Here is a 24796-nt window from a genome sequence, read left to right on the forward strand (position 1 = left end):
GGAAGACACCTGGCTAGACAACAGTACCTGTGAAAGGGATCTAGGAGTCTTAGTAGATCACAAGCTGAACATGAGTCAGCAGTGTGATGCGGCTGCCAAGAAAGCCAATGTGATTCTTGGTTTTATCAATAGGATTATAGTGTTTAGATCAAGGGAAGTAATAGTACCACTCTATTCTGCTTTGGTCAGACCTCACCTGGAGTATTGTGTCCAGTTCTGGGCACCTCAATTCAAAAAGGATGTTGGCAACCTGGAATGTGTCCAGAGGAGAGTGACCAAAATGGTTAATGGTCTGGAAGCCATGTCCTACGATGACTGGCTTAGGGAGCTGGAAATGTTTAGCATTACAGAAAGAAGGTTGAGAGGGGACATGATGGCCATGTTTAAAATATTTGAAAGGATGTCATGTTGTCGAGGGGGCAGGCTTGTTTTCCAGAGCTCCAGAGACTAGGACACAAAGCAATGATTTTAAACAACAGGGAAAAAAATTCCATCTGAACATTAGGAAGAACTTCCTGATGGTCAGAGCTGTCCGGCAGCAGAATAGGCTGCCTCGAAGGGTAGTGGAGTCTCCTTCTTTGGAGGTTTTTAAGCAGAGGAGTACTTTAATGGATGTTCCTGCATGGTGGGGGGTTGGACTGGATGGCCTCAGTGGTCTCTCCCAACTCTATGACTCTATGTCTCTCTATATATATATTTATGCTAATTTGAAAAATAATTTTCCTATAGGCAATTATGTTGGCCGTTATGAAGAAATTAACGTATGATGAAGAATACAACTTTGAAAATGAGGTTGGATGTTATGTTTCACTATTATTTGTGTCAGTAACTATTTCAATTCTAGAAGAAAACATGCAAGAGCATAGTGTTTAAAGAAAGTTCATGTCCAAGAATATGCCTTAAATAGCCGGTTAGGGAAAGGTTACCTTCTAGATTTTCACTGTGCTGAGCAATGAATGTTGTCTTAAATTATCATCCATTATTCTATTTTGATAATCATACTGCTTAATCCTCACCTACAAGCAGTAATAAGAAGGAGCAATAGAGAAGCTTTTCCCCCTCTTATACTGTATTGGGCAGGCCAAAGCAATGAGGTAAACCATTATCCATTCTCAATAGTTGTTCTTTTCTTGGAAGGCATCTGGTGGACCTGGATGAAAGAGAGAGAAAAAAATCTGCTTTAAAGAGCTAATCTTTTCCCCTACTCTACAATCTCCATTACTCCCTGCAATCTGTATATACCTTTTATTCATTTATTGACACTTGATCTTTGCATGGTACAAAGAATGGATGTGACATCTGAGACTGTATTCCTCTCATGCACATATTGACAGGGTGAAGATGAAGCAATGTTTGTAGAGTATCGAAAACAGCTGAAATTGTTGTTGGACAGACTTGCACAGGTCTCACCTGAATTACTGCTGGTTTCTGTACGCAGAGTTTTTAACACTACACTACAGTAAGTTTCATGTCTGGCTTTTTGGAGTTTTTCACTAGTTCAGACTAAAACTTTTTCAGTGTCCAGGATTTCTGTTGATTTAGGATCCCTGAAGGCACACTTTATATGTGGCTTATCAGTCAATAGCAACACATAGCTATATGGGCAGTACTAATCTGGCAAATGGAAAGATAGATATAGACTTCAAAGTGCATAGTCCTTCTGCTTCGACAGTTTCTTCCTATGTTGGGCTGGCCAGTTAATTAAATTGTAAATTTTTATGGGTTCCTCAGCTCCAAGGGAATGGCAACTAGCTTAAGGGAACTATCTTCTATCCCTTTTTCAAAGCTTGTTTATTCAAAGATTGGGGAGGGCAATCTACTTTGCCATCTTACCACAGTCTGTTCGCCTAGAATAGGGGAAAGGGTATGCAGTTGCTTTGAATTCAAGAGACTCAAACAAGAATAAGCACCAGAGAAGTTTATGAGAACTTTAGTCTGTCAGGTCAGCCAAAAGTAGCAGTTTAGAATATTAATGTTTATGTAACAAAGCATTAATAGGAAGAGTTAATTCAGTTTTGTGCCAGAACTGAATCTTTATTGTTCATATTAAATTTTATCTGAACAATACTTAAGCTTTTGCATTTTGCTAGTATACAGAGTTAGAGATTTCTAGTCCAGGATGTACAGTAAAGTGGGTATTAAAGGGTGTACAACTTCGTTAACATTCAATATTCATTTGCTGATGTTTAATTTAGCTAGAGATGGAACATTTGTTTCTATAGATATATTGTGTACTATAAACTACCAAAGGAAATAAAGATAAACTTTAAAATAAAATAAATAATACATAAAAATAATAAAATAAAAACTTTAAAGAATTTAGGGTCATTATGTTTATTCAGATCTATTCTTTTCATAGGAATTGGCAAACTAAGCCATTTATGGAAGTAGAAGTAGCTATAAGGCTGCTGTATATGTTGGCTGAGGCTCTTCCGGTATCACATGGTGCTCATTTTTCAGGTGATACGAAAGCTAGTGCTCTGCAGGATATGATGCGGACTGTAAGTATGATGCAGAGACAGTGTGATTTGTTGCAGTTGTCTTCTTGACAAGCCAATCTTTAATCAAAGTGTTGTACTTTCTCTCCCTCTGCTCCCTGTTAGTTGGTTACGTCGGGCATTAGCACCTATCAGCATACATCAGTAACTCTGGAATTTTTTGAGACTGTGGTCAGATATGAGAAATTTTTCACCATTGAACCTCAGCACATTCCAAATGTTTTAGTAAGTTTCTATTGGATACCTATTTTATTCTTTTATCTACTACGCTGCTACTTTTCTCCTCCTTCCCCAACATTTTGAAAAAGTGCTGAGATATGCTATATATCTTTCCTTAGTTTACTAGCCTCTTGAACTCTAATTAAATTTTTTCCAAATTAATTGCAGATGGCCTTCTTGGATCACAGAGGGCTTCGCCATACTAACCCAAAAGTACGAAGCAGAATTGCGTACCTTTTTTCCAGATTTGTCAAATCTGTCAAGTAAGTTTATCATCTCTGGGTCTGATTTTTATGTAGGTGATGCCTGAATATATGCAAGACTAAGACTAGATTCAAAAAATGTGTAATAAAAATGACATTTGATGGGCACTATGTAATGTGCAGTTAATTCCAAGAAACAGTAAAGATTTGGGTACTACTGTACATTTTACCCATATGCTTTTAAAAAATTATTTCTTCTAAAATGATACTTCAAAAATATTAATCAACTTCTAGATGTCAACACTTTAATTATTTAAAATATTTGTAAGAATATTTATGTCTTATGTTTTAGCAAACAAATGAATCCCTTTATTGAAGATGTGCTGAACAGAATACAAGATCTGTTAGAACTTTCTTCACCTGTACGTATTTCCCATTGAATTTCATTAAGAATGTAGACTCATAAGTCAGAAGGATTGGGTCCATAATAGCAGACGGGGAGAGACCTCTTGCTCGTCTCTTGAGTTGCAGTTTGAGCAAAATAGAGAATACTTATATGGAGGCAGTTTATCCTTATGATGTGGATGTATTGCCCATAGCCTGAAATGCATTATTTCTGGCATATGCGTCATTAGCCATACTTCAAATTATCTTACTATATTTTAAAAAAAGTAGGAAGTCCTGGATTTTAATTGGTGACTAACAATGCTTGTGCGAAGATGGGTTCAACACCGTTCTTGCTAACCTACAAGATTTGTTAGATAACCTTAGACCAGTTGGTGTATGTCAGCATAACATACATCAGAAGTTGTAGGTACAAAAGGGACTGGTAATATATTGCTCTTAACCTTCTCAGAGGAAGGTATTTTGAGGATAAAAACATAGGATGGATCCAAGTTTTGTCATTCTTGGACTAACGCTAACCATTGGGTCTGCTCTAAACATGACTAAGTCTGGATTCAGTCCATATTGAATAGGTTATCTACATGTTTCAAATACTGGATGATTCCTCAAATATATAAATTTAGAAACTGGCTGGGTATCTCCACAGATATATTGCTAGCATGGGTTTTATCTCAGTTTATAGAAATCTACAGTTTTTAAACTCCTGAGCCAACCTTTTATTTAATAGTAGCTGTTTTATACTGTCTCTGATTATCCAACTGTGACCATCTGTCACGCCCTTAGTAACTTTGCTCTCAGTATTCATCCTAATCCCACTTTTTCCTTGACCACCACATTAGTCTAAGTAGTAAATACTAAAACCAAATGCCTATAAATATGTAATTGTCCTCTGAAATGTTGAGCTTTTTGTTTCTGTTATGATGGGACTCCTAGATTCTTTGATGCACTGATGGGAGCAACGTAAGATAGGAAAGGTTGATGACCATTGATCTAGATTCTAGAATTCTATAACTAGAATAACAAAACATAAATAGAAAACTTCTGAATATTAAGTTCTCCTTTTGTTTTCTGGTCCCAGGAAAATGGCTACCAGGCTTTATTAAGCAGCGATGACCAACTGTTCATTTATGAGACTGCTGGAGTACTGATAGTGAACAGTGATTACTCTGCAGAACGGAAGCAGGCTTTAATGAGAAATCTTTTGACTCCTCTAATGGAGAAGTTTAAAGTGCTGTTAGAAAAACTTATGATGGCCCAAGATGAAGACAGACAGATGGCATTAGCTGATTGTCTGAATCATGCTGTTGGCTTTGCAAGGTGGGAGTAGTACAGTTTATTCAACATATATGCAAAGGTATATGTCTCAAGAAGTTGTTTTTGGACTGCTCATGTTATAAGTCTTCTAGTGAATTATAACGTCTGAACTGGGGATGGGGTTTGCTGATGATTATCTCCTGTCTTTCCTTCCTGCAGAAATAAAGTTTGGGAATCTTGATTTGGGGGCGAAATAAAATTGTTTAAAAGTGAGCATCTTGCAAGCACACTCAGTGGCTAGAAAATTGGAGGGCAGCAAAATTAAAATACATTGGGGAAACATTGTTTTGTGCACACACACACACCAAACTATGAAAAATACTTGTCATAGCAGGCATTTATAATGAATATTTAGTTAGCCAATGATATCTGCAAACAGTTCCAAAAGAGATACTCCCTATTGGGTATAGCTGCAGAATGTTTCTTCAATTATAAATTGAAAGTATGTGTACAGAATACAAGTGTTCTCGTATGATAGGTAATAAAAGGTTTTGGAAATTGCTTCAGACTTAATTTTAAAACAAGACTTTGGTAAGAATGGAATGTAGCTTAAGCATTCATAGTAGCTTATCCTAGCGATTTGCTTTCTGTGAGGTAAAAACCTTAGTATAATGGCATTTCCTATTGTGTTTGCACAGCCGTACCAGTAAAGCTTTCAGCAACAAGCAGACAGTAAAACAGTGTGGCTGCTCTGAAGTATATCTGGATTGCTTACGAACCTTTTTGCCAGCTCTCAGCTGCCCCTTGCAAAAGGAAGTACTTAGAAGTGGTGTCCGCACCTTTCTTCACCGAATGATTATCTGCTTGGAGGAGGAAGTTCTCCCATTCATCCCTTCAGCCTCTGAACATATGCTCAAGGACTGTGAAGCAAAAGACCTTCAAGAATTCATTCCCCTCATAAACCAAATCACAGCTAAATTCAAGGTAGGTGTTCACTTCAGTTTAAAGAACAAGTTACATGGTAGTCTAACATGAGCATAACCTTGTCTGGGTGCTGAGGTTGTCATTGGACTCTCCTTTCTTGGGGCTTCTATCATCTGAAGTTAGATGGGAGACAGGAAGAGAATGGCCTTCTCAGGGTCTCTTGAAACTGTTGGTTTTGGTGTCTGGTTTCTGGGAAAACTATGTTTTGGTCTCCCAACCCTCTGAAGGAAAATTTGAAGGGGTAAAAGAATCTCAAGATGAAAAAGAATCTTTTAACCTTTTTTTTTTTTTTTTTTTTTTTTTTTTTTTGCTGGTGGAAACTTTCTCTTAGGACATCTTTGGGATCCAGAGTTAACTATAGCTGGATGCCAAGTATAAGAATTTGTATAAGAATTTCTTTCTTCCACATGCAGAACAATTGCAGATGAAAAATTTTGGCTTTCTCCCCTTTTATTTTCTTGCTTGTCATAAAATTTAACAGGCCAACTTTTATTTTTCTCAACAATAGACTCAAGTTTCCCCATTTCTGCAACAAATGTTTATGCCCTTGCTGCGTGCTATTTTTGAAGTCCTGCATCGCCCAGCTGAAGAAAATGACCAGTCTGCAGCTTTAGAAAAGCAGATGTTACAACGGAGTTACTTTGCTTTTCTGCAAACAGTCACTGGCAGTGGAATGAGTGAAGTCATAGCCAATCAGGGTAAGACTTGATGGGAAACTGGTCTGTAATATTCTGGTAAAAGCATCATGTTATGTAACAGTGAAAGAGCTAGAAATAATCTAGAGAAAAAAGTCCCAAACCTCAAGTTTTCTACTTAGAACAAAACTTCACTTGGATAAAAAACCCTTCAACGCTTGTAGGATCACACACTTTGACATTGTTAGGTTCAAATGTACATGCTTACCAAAGCTGTTTTTGAGTGGTCTTCAAATTCCTTTCACTCTCAGAGAAGCTTCTTTAAGTCGATTGCTTCCATGAGAAATGAATAGAGCTTGTTGTATGATGAGTACTGAAAAATGTATAGAGCTTGCTGTATAATAAGTATTGTGTGTTCCTTGGGAATACAGTTTTGTAGCACGCATCACGTGCAGAAAACATTTCTTCTCACTTTACATTTGCTTGTGACAAACCAGAACAATAAATTCCTTGTTATAGCTTTACTGGATTCAGCTAAAACAGGACTTCTTAATCCTTTGGGCTGGTAGGTACATTTGCTATTTGAAAAGTGTCATGGATGTGTTCTCAAAGTGACACTCATTGAACTGGGAGAGGCTAAGCAATTTACAGGATATCATGATGGACATGGCCAGTCACAAAACAGCTCTTTTCCAGAGAGTAAGCAGCTACCGTATTTTTTGCTCTATAAGACACACCTCTCTATAAGATGCACCACATTTTTAGGAGAAGAAAACAGGAAAAAATAATTGTTTTCTTCTCCTAAAAATTTGGTGAGCCTTATGGAGAGGTCCATCTTATGGAACATACCCTAGGACCCTTTGGAGGCTCAGCCGGAGGCCAGAGGGGGTGAAATCACCACCTTCAGGGACTCTGCTGAAGCTTCCCAAGCCTCAAAAGAGTCCCAGAAGGTGGCGATTTCGCCCCTTCTGGCTCGGCGGGGGGGGGCAGGGTGAGCCACCAAAGGGTCCTAGGGTGTGTTCCAGGACCCTTTACTCACCGTGCCCCCCAGGGTCAGAGGGGGCAAAATCGCCACCTTTCAGGGACTCTTCTGAAGCTTCCCAAGCCTCAAAAGAGTCCCAGAAGGTGGCGATTTAGCCCCCACTGGCCCCATTGGGGAAGCCTCCCAAGGGTCCTGGAAGGCAGACTCGGACCCTTGGGAGGCTCCCCCCACCCCCCTACAGGGCCAGTGGGGGCGAAATCGCCACCTTCAGGGAGTCTTCTGAAGCTTCCCAAGCCTCAAAAGAGTCCCAGAAGGTGGCGATTTCGCCCATGCTGGCCCCATAGGGGGAGCGCTGCAAGGGTCCAAGTGAGCCTTCCAGGACCCTTGCGACGCTCCCCCACCCCCCCACGGGGCCAGTGGGGGTGAAATCGCCACCTTCGCTTCATAAGACACAGACTCCCCCCCCCACTTTTTTTGGGGGGGAAGTGCGTCTTATGGAGCAAAAAATACGGTATTTCTCAAAGGGCAGGCTTAGCTCAATGACATCTGTTTTACACAAGGCTACCAGAGGAAGGAAAGAGGTAACATGACCATTAAACTGATTACAAGACAGAGGTGAAATCTGAGCCATAAATGCCATGTCACATAGTGTAACAAAATAATCATTTCAGAGAAGGGAGACTGGTACTACTCAGATCCTTTCTTATGTACCTCAGTTCAAATAAAAATGCTAATAAAACACTGCAAACGCACAACTGCCCCCCCCAAATAAACCCCACATGGAAAACATATCACTCACTTCTTTACCAACTCTTCAAGCACCAGGTTGCTCTCTAAAATTTAAGCCTTTCCTTTTTCTTTTTCCTGCATAGTAAGGCATGCTTCAAAACAAAAGGGGTACAGCTGCCACTGCTCTCATTTTTCTAAGAAAAGCTCTAAGAACCATTCAGAATGTAGTGCTGGAGCCTAGTGCATCACTGGGCAGCATGCCAGACTGTTGGTTGCATATGTGTGTTTTAAGATTCAGTACTTGTTTTCAAAATGTTATGAAAGGAAAGGAGAGATGACAGGAGCCAGGGCTGTTCCCAGAAGCACCACAGTACAGACCATGGAAATTAGAGTTTGACCTAATTATTCCTTTTTCTAGGTGCAGAGAATGTTGAACATGTATTGATCACAATCATCCAAGGAGCAGTGGACTACCCTGATCCTATTGCTCAGAAAACCTGCTTTATTATTCTTTCAAAGCTGGTGGAACTCTGGGGTAAGCCTGCATTTCTACCTTGATCATTAAGGTTTGATGTACGTAAAATAATTTTGCCTATACTACAAAGAATATACTGTAAACATGTTTTTACTGTTTACTATATTAATTTCTTGTATTTTGCTTCAAACATTGCAGTACAATGGTGTCTCACTGGACGATGATAATCTGTTCCACTGAAATTGCTGTTTAGCAAAATCATTGTCTAGCGAAAAACATTTCCCCATTGGAATGCATTGAAACCTGTTTAATGTGTTCCAATGGGGAAGAATCGTTGTTGTCTAGCGAAGATCGGCCATAGGAAAGCCACTTTGCAAACCACCGATCAGCTGTTAAAATCGCTGTCTTGCGAAGCTTAGGTCCTGAAAACACCTGTTTTGTGAGCGCAGAGGGAGCTGTCAAAATCGTCATCTAGCAAAAATCGGTTTGCGAAGCAGGGACCACATATTGTCCAGCAAAATTCCCCCATAGGAATCACTGTTTTGCGAATCACTATAGTGACCACAAAAAGTCAATGTCTAGCGAAAAAACTGTCATGCGGGGTAACTGTCTAGCGAGGCACCACTATATTCCATGCAGGTCTATGTGGTACACCTGCTGAGAGTTGTTTCCACACAGTGTGTGAAACTACTGTCAGTGAAAAGAATTCAGCTAGAGGAAAAGCTTGAATTTCTTGTTCTGTTGCAGTTTTTGTTTTTCTTTTAGGAGGCAATGATGGACCTGTGGGATTTGCTGACTTTATCTATAAACACATTGTCCCTGCATGTTTCTTAGCACCTTTAAAGCAGACCTTTGACTTGGCAGATGCACAGACAGTATTGGTATGTAAACACGAACACAGACTGTTATGGGGATAATTTATGCCTAGAGATACATGAAACCTGAATGTCAGATCTTGCAACTAAACATAGTCTATAAAGTCTTCTGGATTCCACCTAGAGGAATCTCCAGGGTCTGCTCCCAGAAACTTTGTTATAACCTTAGAATTGCAGAGCTGGAAGAGACCTTGTGGATCATCAAGTCCAGTCCCTGTCAAGGAAGCACAGTGGGGAATCGAACTCCCAACCTCTGGCTCAGCAGCCAGAGACCTAAATCACTGAGCTCTCCAGCAATTCTGTATGTTTGTGGAGAACTGATAAACAGGACTGGCATTCACAGCCCAGCAGCATCATAGAAGATTCAGTCCCCATGTATAATGTTTTACAGTGCACATAGGTGACAAAATTCAACATTTCTGTTCCTTCAGTCTGTTACAGTGGCGAGATCTAAAACCAGTTCCACCCTGGCCAAAGAGTGCATAGAAAAGGGTGGCATTTGCGATGAAATGACATCCTGGTCCACACCAGTGACACTGACAACTCCTGCAGAAGCGCCTTTGAAGCTTTAGTGAGGCTTCTAAACCCACAATGTAATCCAAAAATCATACAATCAGAAAACAGATTCCATCTAAGTAGAATTCTGCCTTTGGGGGAATTAACCAGCCATTCTAGTAATGCTTTAGGTTGTGTAGAATTATGAGGCAGAATTCTGTTTTTGTTGTTTTAATCCTGTTTGTTGCTCATAAGGATTTCCCCCCTAGGAAATGCATGTTTCTGGCTGGTAAATCTTAAACCTGCAATGTGCAAATGCAGCATTTCATTAGAACCATTTTAATTCTAATCTCAAATGTTTGACCTGATGTCCTTTTATTTCATTTTTATAGGCTTTATCAGAGTGCGCAGTGACTTTAAAAACAATTCATCTCAAAAGGGTAAGGCTTAATAGCAGATATTTTATTTGAAATCTACATAGGATTACATGAATTGTTCTATTTCAGTTTTGGTTCACTTTGACAGGTTATAGTGGTTCACCTCTATGTTGGATTGCCTCTCTGTTGGATTTTTTTCTACTCACCATCTGTTGGCTTGACATAGTACCATTGTCAGAAATTCAGAAAGAAAACCCTGCAACTAAATTTCCTGAATTTAGCTTTTTGACATGAACATATTTCAGCTTAATTTCCATATTTTCTGATAGTAATTATACTAAGCTTCCTGAATAGTTAAAATTCTTTGCCATCAAGCCTGTCTATAAAGGAAGGATGGTGCATCAGAATTACTATGAGATAGTGTGTGCACAGGGGGGCAAATTAATGTAGGGACCAGGTATCACCTTGTACTTTTTTGTGGTTAAGGCTTTTCTTTGGCTCAACTGACATTCTAGAAAGCCCACTTTAAAGAATTATTTGTGAAAAACCATAGAGGAAAATGAACTCTGTGCCTTCTATCCAAGCCATTTACTGCTCCCCTTATACAAGCTGCAGTTAAACCAAGTAGTTTCCCTTTTTTCTAACTGTAACAATAAAATTAACAACTTTAGTACAAGCCAAGATTTTTGATCACAGTTGGCATCTGATGAATGTGGCTATGGTCCATACAGTCTTAGATGATAATAAATATATTAAAGTACCATAGGACTCCTTGTTGGTTTTTTCTGTGACAGGTTAATATAATGACTCCTTTGAACTTTGAAATACTGGCTTATTCTAAAACTGGTAATCTTGGATTTGTGGTTTGGACAAATGGGAAATTATAGTTGGACAGCGACTTTCTGGTTTACTCATGGCTCGCAGGAGGAGTCTGGCTGTAGAGCCAAATGTTTGTTCCTAACTCTGCTTCTTAAAATGAAAGACTGATTATCTAAAACAAACCGTTGCATGGTAGAGGCAGATGGCAAAGATAATCTAGAAAGGTTTTGTTGAACTAATTTCTGAGAGGGAGTTTGAAGCAAGTGAATTTAGCCAAGAGTAGGTGGCAGTTCCAGGCTTCTGGCAAAGGAAGCAAGGCCTGCAGCAGATAAGAGTTATTAGGACTTTTCTGAACTTGCCCAAGCATTATGAAACAGTGGCCCAAATCCTCTTACTGTACCTTAATGTGTTAGCATAGCACAAATGGTGTAACCTTTGGGGATGAATTGCCCCAAGTTAAAGAAAATCCCTGTAGACATTATCAGTTGCATATTGAATTGTACAAGTCAGTATGCAACTAATAATGTCTATGGTGGTTTCTTAACTTGGGGTAATTTACCTCCAAATGTTACACCATCTGCATAGATATACAAGAGCATTTTTGCCAGTATCTTGCATTTTTAACTCTAACTAATTTTGAAAAAAGTCTAGACAGAACAAGGGATGTGGGCTGTCCTCTGAAACACTACGAGAGATGGTTACTAGGACCAGGTATTTCAGAAATGCAATACTTAAGCTGTCCTTGTCACATGCTGGGAAGTTGTGGCATCAAATATGAATGCTCAGGAGGCCCAGCGTGTCCCTAGGGCATTCATCTTACAGTCATCTTCTCAGTCAATAAATCACTCTGCACCAATCCAGTAATATTTTTATTGTTTCATTTAATCTTGTCACCAGACTTTGGTTCCTTTGTGTTCTCTGCTCCCCCCCCCCCCCCGCTAGGTCATCTGCTGCCATCTTTTTCTCTTATCCATAGTTCTCATTCCTTCTACTAAGCATAGTTGAATGTCAAAAGCTCTCTACAGAAGCCTCGTTTGATAAGCCTGGATATAAATAACCCAGGAGTGGACCAAATATGGTATTGTCCCACCCAGGTCCACCTTTGGAAGTTCTGGTTCCTGGGCCGCTAGACATTACAAACATGAAGCGAAGCATCTCTTCCCTTTATGGGGCATAAAAGGGGGCGTTCAATGAATGGATAACAAAGCAGATTGCTTCACTAAGCCAGTACAAAGGAAAACTAAGAAAAGGAAGAATCAGTCAGTATGTGTGGATTGCTGCCATTTTGGTGAATTAGTAAAGCAGGATGAACAGTGTGCATGCACTCCTGAGAGAAAAAAATTTGTAGTAAATGGGCCATTGACACTCACTGTTGAGCTAGATTTGAAGATATATTCCAATTTAGCAATGTGATGCTTTGGCAACTGACAAATTTCTTGCAGAATGTCCAGGGAGATGGAAGTGTTTTCCATTTAATGTTTATTTCTAGTTCTTAGATAGCATTGAGTAAGATTACATTACACAAAAAGAGTGAAATAAGAAACATTTAAAACAACTATCAACTTTCTTGCATGTATTTCCTTTTTCAAGGGCCTTGAATGTATTCAGTATCTTCAGCAAGAATATCTGCCTTCACTACAGGTAGCACCTGAAATAGTACAGGTACGTATTCTTCTATACTGGTATATGAAGTACTTTTTGGGATAGTCTTAGCACTAAAGTAGTCTAGATTATTTTGATACCATGATAGTTTATCATCTTCAGGCAAAATGTACTTTAGTGTAATTGCAAAGAGGCAGTAACATTGATTTAGCAGGAATGTTTGTTTTCCCATAGCACATTATTAATTTGTGGGGGAAACCATATTAATTTTGATGCAATCCCCACAATTCATATAACAGTTGAGGTAGACAGACTGGTGGTTGATGTAAGCAAATTTGATTGTATCACTCCGATACTGGCTCACCTCCACCGGTTACCCATTGCATCCTGGATCAGGTTCAAGGTTTTTATACGCAGATATAAAGCTCTTCATGGTTTGGGCCCATTTTTGAGGAATTCTGAGGTAGCTTTAGGAGGCTGAAAAAATGTACCTGTGAGGCTGGATGATCCCCACCCAACCTAGGTGCAGGTGCCAACATGATGGGAGCAGCGGACGTGTGTTGCAGATCACAACTGTGTTTCATACCTTCTGCTGTTATCAGATGCAATGGCAAATCCCATCCTGTTGATAGTGTTGAAATAAGATTCAATAACCAGTCCTGACTGCTTCTATACATGACATAGAGGGGGCAGCACATTGTTCTTAGCAGTCAACATACCCTCTAATTTTCAGCCCTGCTGGGCGGGGCTCCGCCTCACACACAACTTCACCCCTGCATGCATGCGCGACTCCACACGCTGGGTTCCATTGCGACCAGAACCTAATGTGATCACTGCACGGAGGAAGAAGACAGCTGTGCACAGGGAGGCAGAGATGCATGTGCACATCCCCAGCTTAGTGAGAACCTGGTTGGCAGTAAAACATTTCAGAATACAGACTGTCCTGCAAATCCCTTCTCCACTTCCAATTCATATAGTTGATTTGTGCAAATAATGTCAAACATCTGTTTTAGTCGGAGTGTGTGCTCACAGATTAATAGATTTCTAAGTGGTGATATTTTCAGCAGAATTGGAAATAATTTGAGGGTTCCCCCTTTTTCATCATTAATTACTTTTGGAAAGAACAAATTCACAGTTGCTAAAAATATACATGCTAATTTGGAACCACAGTCAAAAGAAACTATTTGTCTGTACAAGCAAATATTAAACCTTGTTATTTTTATAGGAGTTTTGTCAAGCACTTCAGCAGCCTGATGCTAAAGTTTTTAAAAACTACTTAAAGGTAGGTTAAACCTTTATCTTGATTTTATCTTTCATGGCTTACTTTTATCTATTGGATTAAATAGATTTTACATGTGTTGGTTTGAACTCTGCTTTTTCTCACTTGTGTGAACTCTAAAGGAACATTCTAGTAGTTTAATAAAGTGTGTTGTTGGAGTACCTTGCCTTTTCCTTGTTTCTTTCACACTATTGTCGGAAAGTCCTGTTTTTTATATCTGAGGGCTGGGGGCTAGAATGCAAGGAGGAAATGAAATTCTACACAGGAGGCTGTCCCATGTCAACTAGATATAAATGCAAAATTACTGTGGCTTCAGACTTCTGGGATAACTTTTCCTATAGTAAGTAAAACTACTGGAAGATCATTGTATAAATGTAAAAGTCATCTTCATTTATTAACTACATAAAGTAGAAGGAAGTAGAAGATACATATCAAGACTTTGTCCCCAATATCTTATGCTGAGCTTCCTTACCCCCCACATTCTTAGGTTCAGTGTAGATATATTCAAAAGAGTATATGTGTGAAACTGAGACATTTGGTTGTTAGTATGTGAAAGCTTGGGGATGAGTCTAGCCCAGTATGCAGTAATGGGTGGGAACAAGAAGCAAGTACCTGCTACCTTTTACTGACATGCAGCTCCTTCTTGCAAATTATTGTTTTTTAAATTGTATATTTGGAAATGGGATTGTTGAATGCTTCACATGTGTCATAGGATATGGGCAGTATAAAATATTTTAGATAAATCATTTAAACCATCAAAGCTAGGAATAGGAAGCCTTTGGCACTCCAGATGTTTTAAATGACATTCAACAGGCGCACCAGATGTTTTAGATGACAACATTCACCATTCTTGCCATTGGCCAAGCTGGGGGTTGTTGGCCAAAACATCTGGAAGACCAAAGGTTCCCTGCTGTCTAATCAATACAAATTTTATAGTAATATACCTTCACCATTCCTGTTGAAATCTCTGTGCTGTAGTCAATAGTCATGTGAAACTGTCTCATATTTAAACCTGTGTGACTGTGATTTTTAAGTTCTGTATTGTTGGAATTCCTAACACAAGTAAGTCTTGCTAGAGTAGGCCCACTGAATCAGAGGGTATTTGGTAAGTCAACTTCTCTGTACATTCCATTGATTCAAATAGGCCAGTTCTAGTTGTAGCTTACTAGCATAATAGGTTACAACTAGAGCAGGCCTATTTGAGTCAGTGGACCTACTCTAGTGCAACTTACTATGCAGAGCAACAGGATTCCAGCTGTTATAACTTAAATTTCTAAAAGAACTAGGTGAAAGTGGAGGTGGTATTAGGTTATGCATTAATCTTAACATTTCACTTTTTCAGTTTCAAAAGGCAAGTATCAAATGGCTGAAATTATTTCTAGTTATTTGAAATAGTTTGCATTGTATTAGATTTACATATCATAAACTTAACAGAGTTTATGGAAACAGATTTTTTTTGCCTAAAATGACAAGTTATCATTTATCATCTTCTGAGTAGTTGCAGATGGTCCCCTTTAAACTTATGCCATTAGAAGCATGATTTTGATATTGACTTAGCATTGCTGTTTATCTCTGTTTCCTTAAATTCTAACGTACTTTTTTCCCCCAAAACAGGTATTTTTTCAAAGAGCAAAACCCTAAGAAGTCTACTGGAATATTTCCCAGTTTTCTTTAATCAGGAACCCGAGATGTTAATTTATAAGAATGCTAACTTCTGTGCCATTCAGACTGACTTTTTTCTTTTCTTCTGGAAAATGTTGCTCTGTGCTTAACTCCGTATGTGTATTAGCCTTTTACTGTAAAAGTGCAAATGAAATGCCCTATGTTATGTTGGTTGATGCACGTATAGCACACAGACAGCAGAAGTTGCCAGTGTGCCTACTTGGAATCCTTTGCGTAGAATAATTGTATGCTGTAATTAGTACAGCAAAAATGAAATACCTACTTTTAATTTTTGACTTAAAACAATGTATATATTCCTTCCAAGTCCATAAGAATGGTTATAAATTGTGTACATTTTTAAATACTGAGTAGAATATGTGCATATTAGAAATGAACATTTGTTCATGTATGGCGATACAAAATAAAATAATCAAACTCCATTTTGTAGATATTGGTGTCTTTTGTAGGGTCTAGATGCCTACAAAACAGTTATTAATAGATCTGATTGAAAAATAGGATCTGGCTCTACATTTTTATACAGAAAAAATAAATTTTATTCAGTGAAATCTATATGTTGTCTTGAATCATTGGTTATCTTCATGTTGACTGCCAAATCACATAATTCCATGTGCAGTTCCACAGACATTGCTGATGACAAACTTAATCAAGGATTTGATAAACTATAGTGTAACATGTGCTACTCCTATTATAGTTGCCCCAACACTTAGCTGCAGCAAGTTCCACAAACTCCAAAAGCAAGTTACTCTGGCCTGTAAAACAATGACAACACTTGCTTTCATTCTGAAACTATATTTTTACCCAGCTCCTCTACACCACCAGTGCAGAGGACAACCAAATTTTGATTGGAAAGAAGTCAGATGGCTGATGTACCATCATTGAAAAATCCCCGCGCTCACAATTGTAGGGCACCACAAGCAAAATCCATCTGGCTAATTTAAAATCCCAAGTGCTCAGAAAGGCAGTCCTCCAAGTAGCTGAGTCCTGAGCCATTTAAGGTGTCAGAAGTACTTAACAGTTTGAATTGGGCCCAGTGGAGCCATTGCAGAGATTGCAAATACGTTCCTCTCTGGCTGCCTCTGTAAGTACACAGGCACATCATTCCATATCCTGCAACCTCTGGATCATCTTTCAAGGAAAGCCCTATGTACACTGCATGGCAATAATCCTGATCCAGAAATATCCACAACTGGTACGGTGGTCTTGGCTGATCCTAAATATTCATTTTCAGCATGTCCCCCTGGACCCAAAGCGACAACTGTGAAGATGGAAAAAAATACTACCTGAACATTTTGGTATTCTTAAAAAGTATATGTGGTGGGAGAGGTTAAATGTGTCTCAATTTTGATGCTGAAGCAGGAATCATCCATTTTTCCTTCTCTTGTGTTTATTTACAATAGTATACCATCTCTGTAACACAGTTCATAAAGCCAGGATAGGGAAGCAGTTTGGGTGCAAGATCAGCTCTCCATCTCTTGGTCTCCTGCACAAGTCAGATAGTGTGGTCAATGCTCTTGATGCTACCTGTTTCCTGCATGCAATACCGATTGCAGTTACAGTCAGAATCTTGCCCCTCTCCATCCTCCCCTCCCCTGTATGTGATTGTGGTGCACACGCATGTGCAGCTGGTGGTTGGAGAGCCATCTGACTCTTGATCTTGAAACTCAGCTGGTTCTCCAAGCGCTGGCTGAAATGGCTTGTTCTATGCTTTCTCTGTATTTAGGGGTGGGGGTAAGCACAGCTCCACACAAATCCAAGTACTTGCTACAATACATTATTTAATAAACTGTATTTGCCTAAATATGCATGATATGAACAGAGCATAGAAGTAATTTTGTCTTCCAGTTAAAGTTTTTTTTAAAAAAAAATCTGTGCTAAAATGTCCAAGACGACTGGTGCAGATTGTGGATTTATTTATTTGGAGTATTATGTTGACAAGAAAGGTAGCCACCTTACCTCTATCTCTAATTTTCACCCTGGCTTTCATCCAAGGAGGTCCATACATGCTCCTCTATTTTATGAAGCTCTTGTCAGGTAGGCTGGATGAGGCTGTGAAAGAGTGACCTCCAGTCACTTAACTGCCTTCAACCTTCAGGACCTCATGCTGGATCCTAATATTACTGGCATATCTGGAAGTAAATTGTGCTGGTTCATAGAGGAATATTTCCTTCCTTTTTAACTAGAGCCACCTTACTAGCCTCATTGGTATTTTAAAATACTTATTACTGTATTACCATGTTCCTGCTTGTTATCTATAGCCTGAGACTAATTTAGCCACTAATTAGTATTGTTTACAGAACAGTGCTTCCTGGGAGGGGAACGAAATATCAAAAGGGGGGGGGGATCTTAAAGGACATTGCCTGGTATGGAATACCACACTATCAACAACTTGTGCCCAGGAAGCAAGCAGCCTCTTCGTTTTGGAGCCATGTATAAATATTTGCCATTTAGTTTCTTATGTCTGAGAAACTGGACTTGTCCATGAAAGCTCATATTAAAATATAGCAGGTAGTCTGTCATGTTTTTGTACCGTCCTTATTTTTTTTTTCTTTCCTTTTCGGCCTGATACGCTAATGCAAACTAACACGGCTACCTGTTCTAAAACTACAATGGTTAAGAGTTAAATTTTGAACAGACGTGTAGGATTGCCCCCAAAAGTAGCCCTGTTAGTCTGCCTAAGTATATTGGCAAAATTGGGGGTGGAGGTGGGGTGGGGGGGGAGAGTGAGCTGGAAAGGCATCAGGTTAACTCCTTTACCTTCTCTTTAATTTTGGCCAATGTATGTAGGATTGGGCTCTTCGCCCCTCCTTCCTCACATGGGTTTCTGTAAAAGGCCTCCCCCGAACCTTCTGTTTCTATTCAACGAAGGCTGCAATGGTTTTGCATCTTTACTCGAGAAGCTGCGCCGAATACGGCCGTGCGCACTTGGGAAGCAACGTCCACAGGATCGCGCCTCCTTCGCTTCGGCGGCGACAGAGGGCGCGTGGTGGGAGGGACGGAAGCGGGCGTACGAGAGACCCAGGAGGAACCCGCGGCCCTGCCTCGCCGCTGCTCCGCCTCCTCCTCAAGTCAGGAAGCCGGAAGCGGGCGGAGAGTAGTCGGGCCACGAACGAGGATAACTCTTTGGCGGGCCGCAAGCGGGAGCTGGAAAGGGCGAGGAAGGCGTCCCTCCCGCGCTCGTCGCCCGGGGGGGGTGGTCGGGAGCAGGTATCGCGCAGGTAAGGCGACGCCTGAGCGCCCTCGAGGAAGGAGGAGGAGGAGGAGGTGGCGGCGAACCGGAAGCGTGTCGCGAGGTTTCGCTTTCCCTTGGAAAAGCGAGCGAATGACGAGTCCTTTTCTATGGGAGTGGAGCAGATTTGGTTAGTCTTGTAGGCCTCGGGGGGGGGGGAGGAAGGGGGGAATTCCCGGAGCTGCCCGCTCTGGGTGCATTGGGTGGCCGTGGAGCAGCAGCGGCGGCGCCCGTGGGGGGGGGGGAGTTGTCCGGAAACAAGGGAGAAGTTCTTTGCAAACGAAGAGTTGGCGGGTGCACAGGAGGAGAGAGAGGACCCAGGAGGTGCACATCTTTTCCTAAGGTACCCTGGCAAGCTACGCCTCCCCTTTACCCGCCCCGTCCAAAAAGGAAGCAGATCTCCTGTTTTTGAACAGGCCTATCCTATAATCTACCTGTTCTGCACCTATCGGTCAGTGGGGCTTACCCTTAGGGGAAGTAGATGGAGGATGCAGCCTAAGAGATCTAGACGCCCGTTTTGTTTCCGGCGTTGTGTCCAGTAGTGTACAGTACATACTTTGCTTGTTTGTTTATATCTCGCCTATCTGGTCGATATGACCAGTGGTTCTTAACCTTTTTGAAAGAAACGTCCCCTTGAGCCATTGAGGAAGTTATCATCGCCCCCCCTCCCCTTGGTGATGATATCTCGTTTGTTTGTTTGTTTGTTTGTTTGTTTGTTTATTTAAGACACTTAAATCCAATGACCCCTGAAAACAAAATTAAATTCCAAGAAAATGAAATGCCCCCCAAAAAGTAACATTTAATTATTTAGTTGCAAGTGAATTTTAAGACGCAAAAAGAAATATAAAAAGGGCATAAAAACAAATTCAGGAACTAAAAATTTCAAGACAAAAAGTCTGAAACTAAATTAAAATTGGAGGAAAATATATATTCATGCACAATGTAAAAAGGCTGCAGCCATCTTCACAGGTTTGGCTTGCTCCAGCGCCCCCCTACCGCTCCCTTCTGCTCCAGCGCCCCCACGCCGCCCCTTTTTGTTCTAGCGCCCCCCCTGAAAAATGAAATCGCCCCCTGGGGGGCATTATCGCCCACGTTAAGAACCACTGGATATGACAACTCTAGGTGGCTTACAAAATCATAATACAGTAATACAATAATAATAATATTTTTTTTAAAAAGAGATTATGACTCACAGGGAGTACTAATGTGAAATTTTATAACTTCACTGTTATAAATAATACAATTTTCTAAATGGAACTTAATTTGTATAGTAACCAGCACTGCTTATTCGTGGACTTGCTAGAACCCCTTTGCTTTGTGTCTCCCATTAATTAGCGCTACATACTGTGAGTTCCTTAAGCGCAGATTTTTATTTTGTTTTATTAATTACATCTGTAATTCCCATTTTCTCCATTTAGCTGAAGGCCAACAGGGTACCTGATTCTCCTCCTCCCTGCTTTACATCGTCCCAAGAGTTTCATGCATGGCTCAATGAGGAACTGAATACGATTCCACCCTTGCCATTCGCTCTTACCACACCAGTTCAAAGCCAGGTGTCCCAGTCTGTATGCACTGATAGGCCAGTTTAGGTTTAGGGAAGAGTGTATTTACATGTAAACATTGTCAGTTTATGTGCAGGAAGGAGCGGTTGTCAACCATGTATGAAAACAGTGGTTTCATATTGCTTGTTCAGAAATAATTACTTTGTCTTAGGGGCAATTGATGGGTTAAGCTGTGGAGCTTTGAGGGTTTTGCATGTTAATCCTTGTGTCAAACCTGTTCTAAAATATTTCCTTTGGCTTCTCAGGTGATAAAGCACTGCATGTAGGCGGGCATAGAGAAGTAGATGTAGTGGGGTGCTCCCAGCATAAAGCAGTGGCTGTCAGAGGAGGGAACCCACACATACCGCTAGCAAAGGAAACTGCTGGGGGAAAGAGATGGCGCTTTCTGTCCTTCCTTTGTAAGATCTCACTCATCTAGTTAGCAGTGTTGTTGTTGTCGTTTTTGCTGACTAGTACATTTTATGGAGTTATTTTACATGGCTGCCTTACATAGGTCCGTGGCTACTTGCTACCAGAGACTGGGGTGGGCGCTGTGAACCTGATGCTTTGGCCATACGCTCCTGTGAGGAATTAAGAAGTTCTAATTAAAAAATACCTGCACTTTCCTACTTTTATAATAGATTCATATTCTGAATAAATTTGATTTAGATTCTCTCCAACCCCTGCACACCCCAGGGCCTTGGCTACTCCTTTTTCCTTCCTCCTTTTCCTGTGTCTTACTGTATATACATTAATGTTTATCTATGCATTTCTTTTGTTCTTTTTATACTAATATTTTTCAGTTAATTGCTATATACAGTTCTGCTCTGTAGAGTAGTAGTGTAGTGGCTTGGTAATATCCTGTGTGGTGCGGTGAACAGAGTGGCGGACTAGGATTCAGGAGACCTGGGTCCGAATATATCACTTATCTTGAAACTCCTATTAGGGTTAGTACACTATTATGTATTATGTGCCATTAAGTCAGATCAGACAATGTGTTTTGTGCTATAAATTGGACATGGAAATAATTGGAAATGAGAGAGGCTAAAATCTAGTGCTGCTTTAAAGCATGCCAGGTCACTTCCTGCTAAAACTGGACTGTTTTCAGTAGGGAAGGCTGCACAAATACTCCTATTTTTATTTATTTATTTATTTTATTTATACCCCGCCTATCTGGTCATTGCGACCACTCCTACGCAAAAGTACACTGGCTGTTATTGGAACAAATCATTCTGAAGTCAAGGGATTTGCTTTTTTAAATAAATCTGACAGGAACATAGGAAACTGACTTGTACCTAGTCAAAGCATTGGTCCATCTAGCCCAGTATTGTCAATTCTGGCTGATGACAGCTCTCCAGGTATTGAAGCAGAATTTTTTCCTAGCCCTTCCTAGAGAACCCTAATTGATGTTTGCACAATATGGATTATGAAGGACTTGACGTGTTAGTACAAGGGTGAGTGGTCAGTTATATGCTAACCTTTCTACTGTACTTGATTTGTAGTAGTTTGTATCCATCCTTTTCAGCCATTGGTCATTAGTGTCAGAACAGTTGAGAAAGGAAATAACTTTACACATCTCAGCAATTTTGAATTGGCAGTCATATAAGAAAGCCCTCTTTCACTTTTTTGATAGATAAGCTTGAGATCTGCAACTTTTATTACTAGATAGAGACACGGTGTTGAGACTCATGTCTGCGGGGAAGAGAGTTGTACATGAAGCTTTGGGCCTGGAAAATCAGTTCCTTTTATTGGCAAAAGGGAGAAAAATACCAGGCGAGCTGCTTCCCTTCTTCGCTTCCCCATGTCCAGGATGAAGTAAGCTCTGTCAGTCTCTAAGCTGCCCTCTTGCATATAAAGGAGGAATTGATTAGTTACAGGAAAAGAAATATCTTTGCCCCTGCAGACCTCGAAAACTTTGTTACAAAAAGCAAGACTAAGCAAGTGGGGGTTTCTGGGGGGTGGGGTGGGGGAGAGGGCAAGGTGACATCGTGGTTATAATTCATGCATACAGGGCATACCATTACTGTACAGTGTGCCTGTCTTACATGAAAATAATACACTTCAGAGTTCAGAGGAGAAGGCAAAATGTTCCCTTGGGAGAATGGGTGATAATATTGGCACCAACTCTGTTCAAACTTCTATCTATCCCAGCAGTCATGCCTACAAACACAAGGCTCTACTCAGTGCCACAGAAGAGGTGATAGTAAGGCTAGGACTGTTTTAAAAATTGCACTGTGCCACAGCAGAGATGATAGATTTCGGTAACTGGATCCAAACTAAGAGTGTAACTGGGCAGCCAAAGTGGATTGGGCTCAGTCAGGCTAAATAGGGTGTCTTGAGGTCACATAAAGGTGCAGTATGTATGTGGATGCAAGGACTGAGTGATTTTGTGGAAGGAAACCACATTGTACCTCCAGCGACCCTGTTTAGTATATCCCTCCTTTTAAAGGGAAAGGGAAAAAAAGGGAAAATAGCAGCAGCAGCAGCAACAACAAACATCATTTTTGTATACTTCAGTCCCCTGAGGTGGGATGGGAAACAGGCTGAGTGGTGATGGTGGTATTTCTTTTCAACTGCAGAAAAACAGAAAGCGGGACAGGCAAGTGGCCATTGGGACCCGCGCAGCTGTGTCATGCCCCTCTCACTCCCAGTCTCTGCAGAGCCCTGCACTCTCTCCTAACCAGTGGAGGAGAAGGAGAGGGATTCTGAAGACCCTCCAGGTGGAAGGGGGTAGCAGTGCTGGCCAGATGGTTCCCCGCAGCCCTAACCTGCCATGTGCAGCTTCCTGACCTGCTGAATGTGACAGCAGGGGTGGGAGAGAAAGGAGATAACACTTCGGGTAGATAACATCTACCCGAATCACCTGCCATAGCCAGCAGGGACGGCTGAGGGGCCTGACGCCGAGAGAGGCTCGGAAGGAAAAAACTAGAAACCGGGCCGCCTTGGCGGTGGCCCCTCGGCTGTGGAACGCCCTCCCAACAGAAATTCGGCTGGCACCCTCGCTGGGTGTTTTTAAAAGACAATTAAAAACTTGGCTATTTAGGCAGGCCTTCCCTCCAGTCAACTAAGTCTTTTCATTTCTTCTTATCTTACCCATCTTGGTAATTTTTTCTTAAATTAATTGTTTTAATTAATATAGTAACTGTATTTTTAATGATTATATATATTTTATATTGATTTTTATGTTGTAAGCCGCCCTGAGTAGACATGGTCTAGAGGGGCGGGGTATAAATTTAATAAATAAATAAATAAATAAGTAAATTGTCCTCACTGTGAGCTGGAGCTGTCCTCACATCTTACTGGACGGAGGACAGTCACCACTGGTGCCTGTTGGGGTCAATGGGAAAGGCACTTCTGTCCTTCCCTCTCCTTCCTTCCTGTACTGTGCAGTTCCCTGGGCAGCTGTTTGGTAGTGATTACCCTGTTGGCAATTCTAGAACATTTCTGTTGCTAATTTCTTGCTCCCATCCCCCCTCCTGTTCCCATGTAAAATAGTCTCTTAAAAATATCCTTGTCTCCGATTCTACAGGGCAGCAGGAAGAAATGTTCAGCGTTTTAAAAATTATTTGAAAATGATGCATTGATAAATTGGCTTGTTGAGGAACCAGTGCAGCACTGGATTCAAAGGGCTAAAAAAACACAAACCCTCTGCAAATCCTCTTGTTTTCCCCTCTGCCGGGGAGTGGGAAGAAGCTTTCAATTTCCTAGTACTGATTAGATCCCGGAGTGGCTTGAGCAAAGTCAAGACAGCCATTTTGGTTCAATCCTCTCTGTCACGCATGCCAAAACTGAACCAAAATGAAGTGCTCCTGCCCTCATAAAAGCACCCACACAAAACAGTAGCCCCAAAAGGTGGGGGAGGCATAGATAAGGGATGGGCTGGTTCACAATTGCTCATACATCATGTGGTTGCTTAAAAAAAGTGGAGAAGAGGTGAAACAGCCCATCCCCAAAGATTTATCACACTTCAGCGGTCCCCATAGCCACCAGAGCTTTGGGAACAATGTCAAAAAATTTCATACGGTATTATAAGCAGTTGCAGATCTCGGAAATAAAACCACCAGAGCTACAAAACCCAACATTGTTGGGAACAGCATACATATTGCACCAATATTTAACTCAGGTTTTCGGTTAAAAGTAATATCTGTTATATACTGTAATGCAGTCAGTGTTTTTATAATTTTGATTGTGTCTGATATTTCTGAATAATAATAATGATACTGTAGTGCCATCAAGTCAATTCTTACTTATGGCCACCTTTTGCAGGGTTTTTCTAGATAGAAAGTACTCAGAAGTGGTTTAACATTTCCTTTGCAAGACGAATCCCCTAAGTTAGGTCTCTTTGAAATCAGTGTGAAAACTTAGTTGCACTTTCCTTTTGTTCATTTCAATGAGAATGAAAACAGACTTTATATGGATGCAATTCAAGATTTTACAATTGCTGGTACCTATATTGTAATGTGGAAGAGTCATGTATGCAGCATAACAAGGGCAACTTCTGATAGAAGCAACTGT

The 24796-nt window shown here is 40.6% G+C and overlaps 2 protein-coding genes and 1 long non-coding RNA gene across 5 annotated transcripts in view; 2 read left to right on the forward strand and 1 right to left on the reverse strand.

Annotated features, from left to right (window-relative positions):
* Window positions 1-16063, forward strand: part of XPOT (exportin for tRNA) — a 36162-nt gene extending 20099 nt beyond the window's left edge. Inside the window, exons 11-25 of the mRNA XM_073000423.2 lie at window positions 730-792; window positions 1335-1459; window positions 2360-2501; window positions 2604-2723; window positions 2886-2980; window positions 3273-3342; window positions 4404-4642; window positions 5278-5563; window positions 6072-6261; window positions 8328-8444; window positions 9150-9265; window positions 10147-10194; window positions 12541-12612; window positions 13778-13834; window positions 15446-16063. Coding sequence (XP_072856524.2) covers window positions 730-792; window positions 1335-1459; window positions 2360-2501; window positions 2604-2723; window positions 2886-2980; window positions 3273-3342; window positions 4404-4642; window positions 5278-5563; window positions 6072-6261; window positions 8328-8444; window positions 9150-9265; window positions 10147-10194; window positions 12541-12612; window positions 13778-13834; window positions 15446-15472 — 1767 coding nt within the window. The 3' untranslated portion in view covers window positions 15473-16063. The remainder of the gene's footprint in view (window positions 1-729; window positions 793-1334; window positions 1460-2359; window positions 2502-2603; window positions 2724-2885; window positions 2981-3272; window positions 3343-4403; window positions 4643-5277; window positions 5564-6071; window positions 6262-8327; window positions 8445-9149; window positions 9266-10146; window positions 10195-12540; window positions 12613-13777; window positions 13835-15445) is intronic.
* On the reverse strand, window positions 32-18485 carry LOC144583328 (uncharacterized). Its single transcript, XR_013537066.1, has 4 exons — window positions 18269-18485; window positions 17468-17640; window positions 13044-13174; window positions 32-1150 (listed from the first exon to the last, which is right to left on the reverse strand). It is a non-coding gene; the product is annotated as an uncharacterized LOC144583328 (long non-coding RNA).
* A 102-nt stretch (window positions 18486-18587) lies between these two features.
* Window positions 18588-24796, forward strand: part of TBK1 (TANK binding kinase 1) — a 35883-nt gene continuing 29674 nt past the window's right edge. The window contains exon 1 of one of the 3 annotated variants that reach the window (XM_073000424.2): window positions 18588-18729. The gene's annotated coding sequence lies outside the window, so the exon portion shown is untranslated. The other 2 variants (XM_073000426.2, XM_073000427.2) reach the window with 2 other exon arrangements.

The sequence above is a fragment of the Pogona vitticeps genome, chromosome 5 (genome assembly GCF_051106095.1).
Source record: "Pogona vitticeps strain Pit_001003342236 chromosome 5, PviZW2.1, whole genome shotgun sequence".
NCBI lineage: Eukaryota > Metazoa > Chordata > Lepidosauria > Squamata > Agamidae > Pogona > Pogona vitticeps.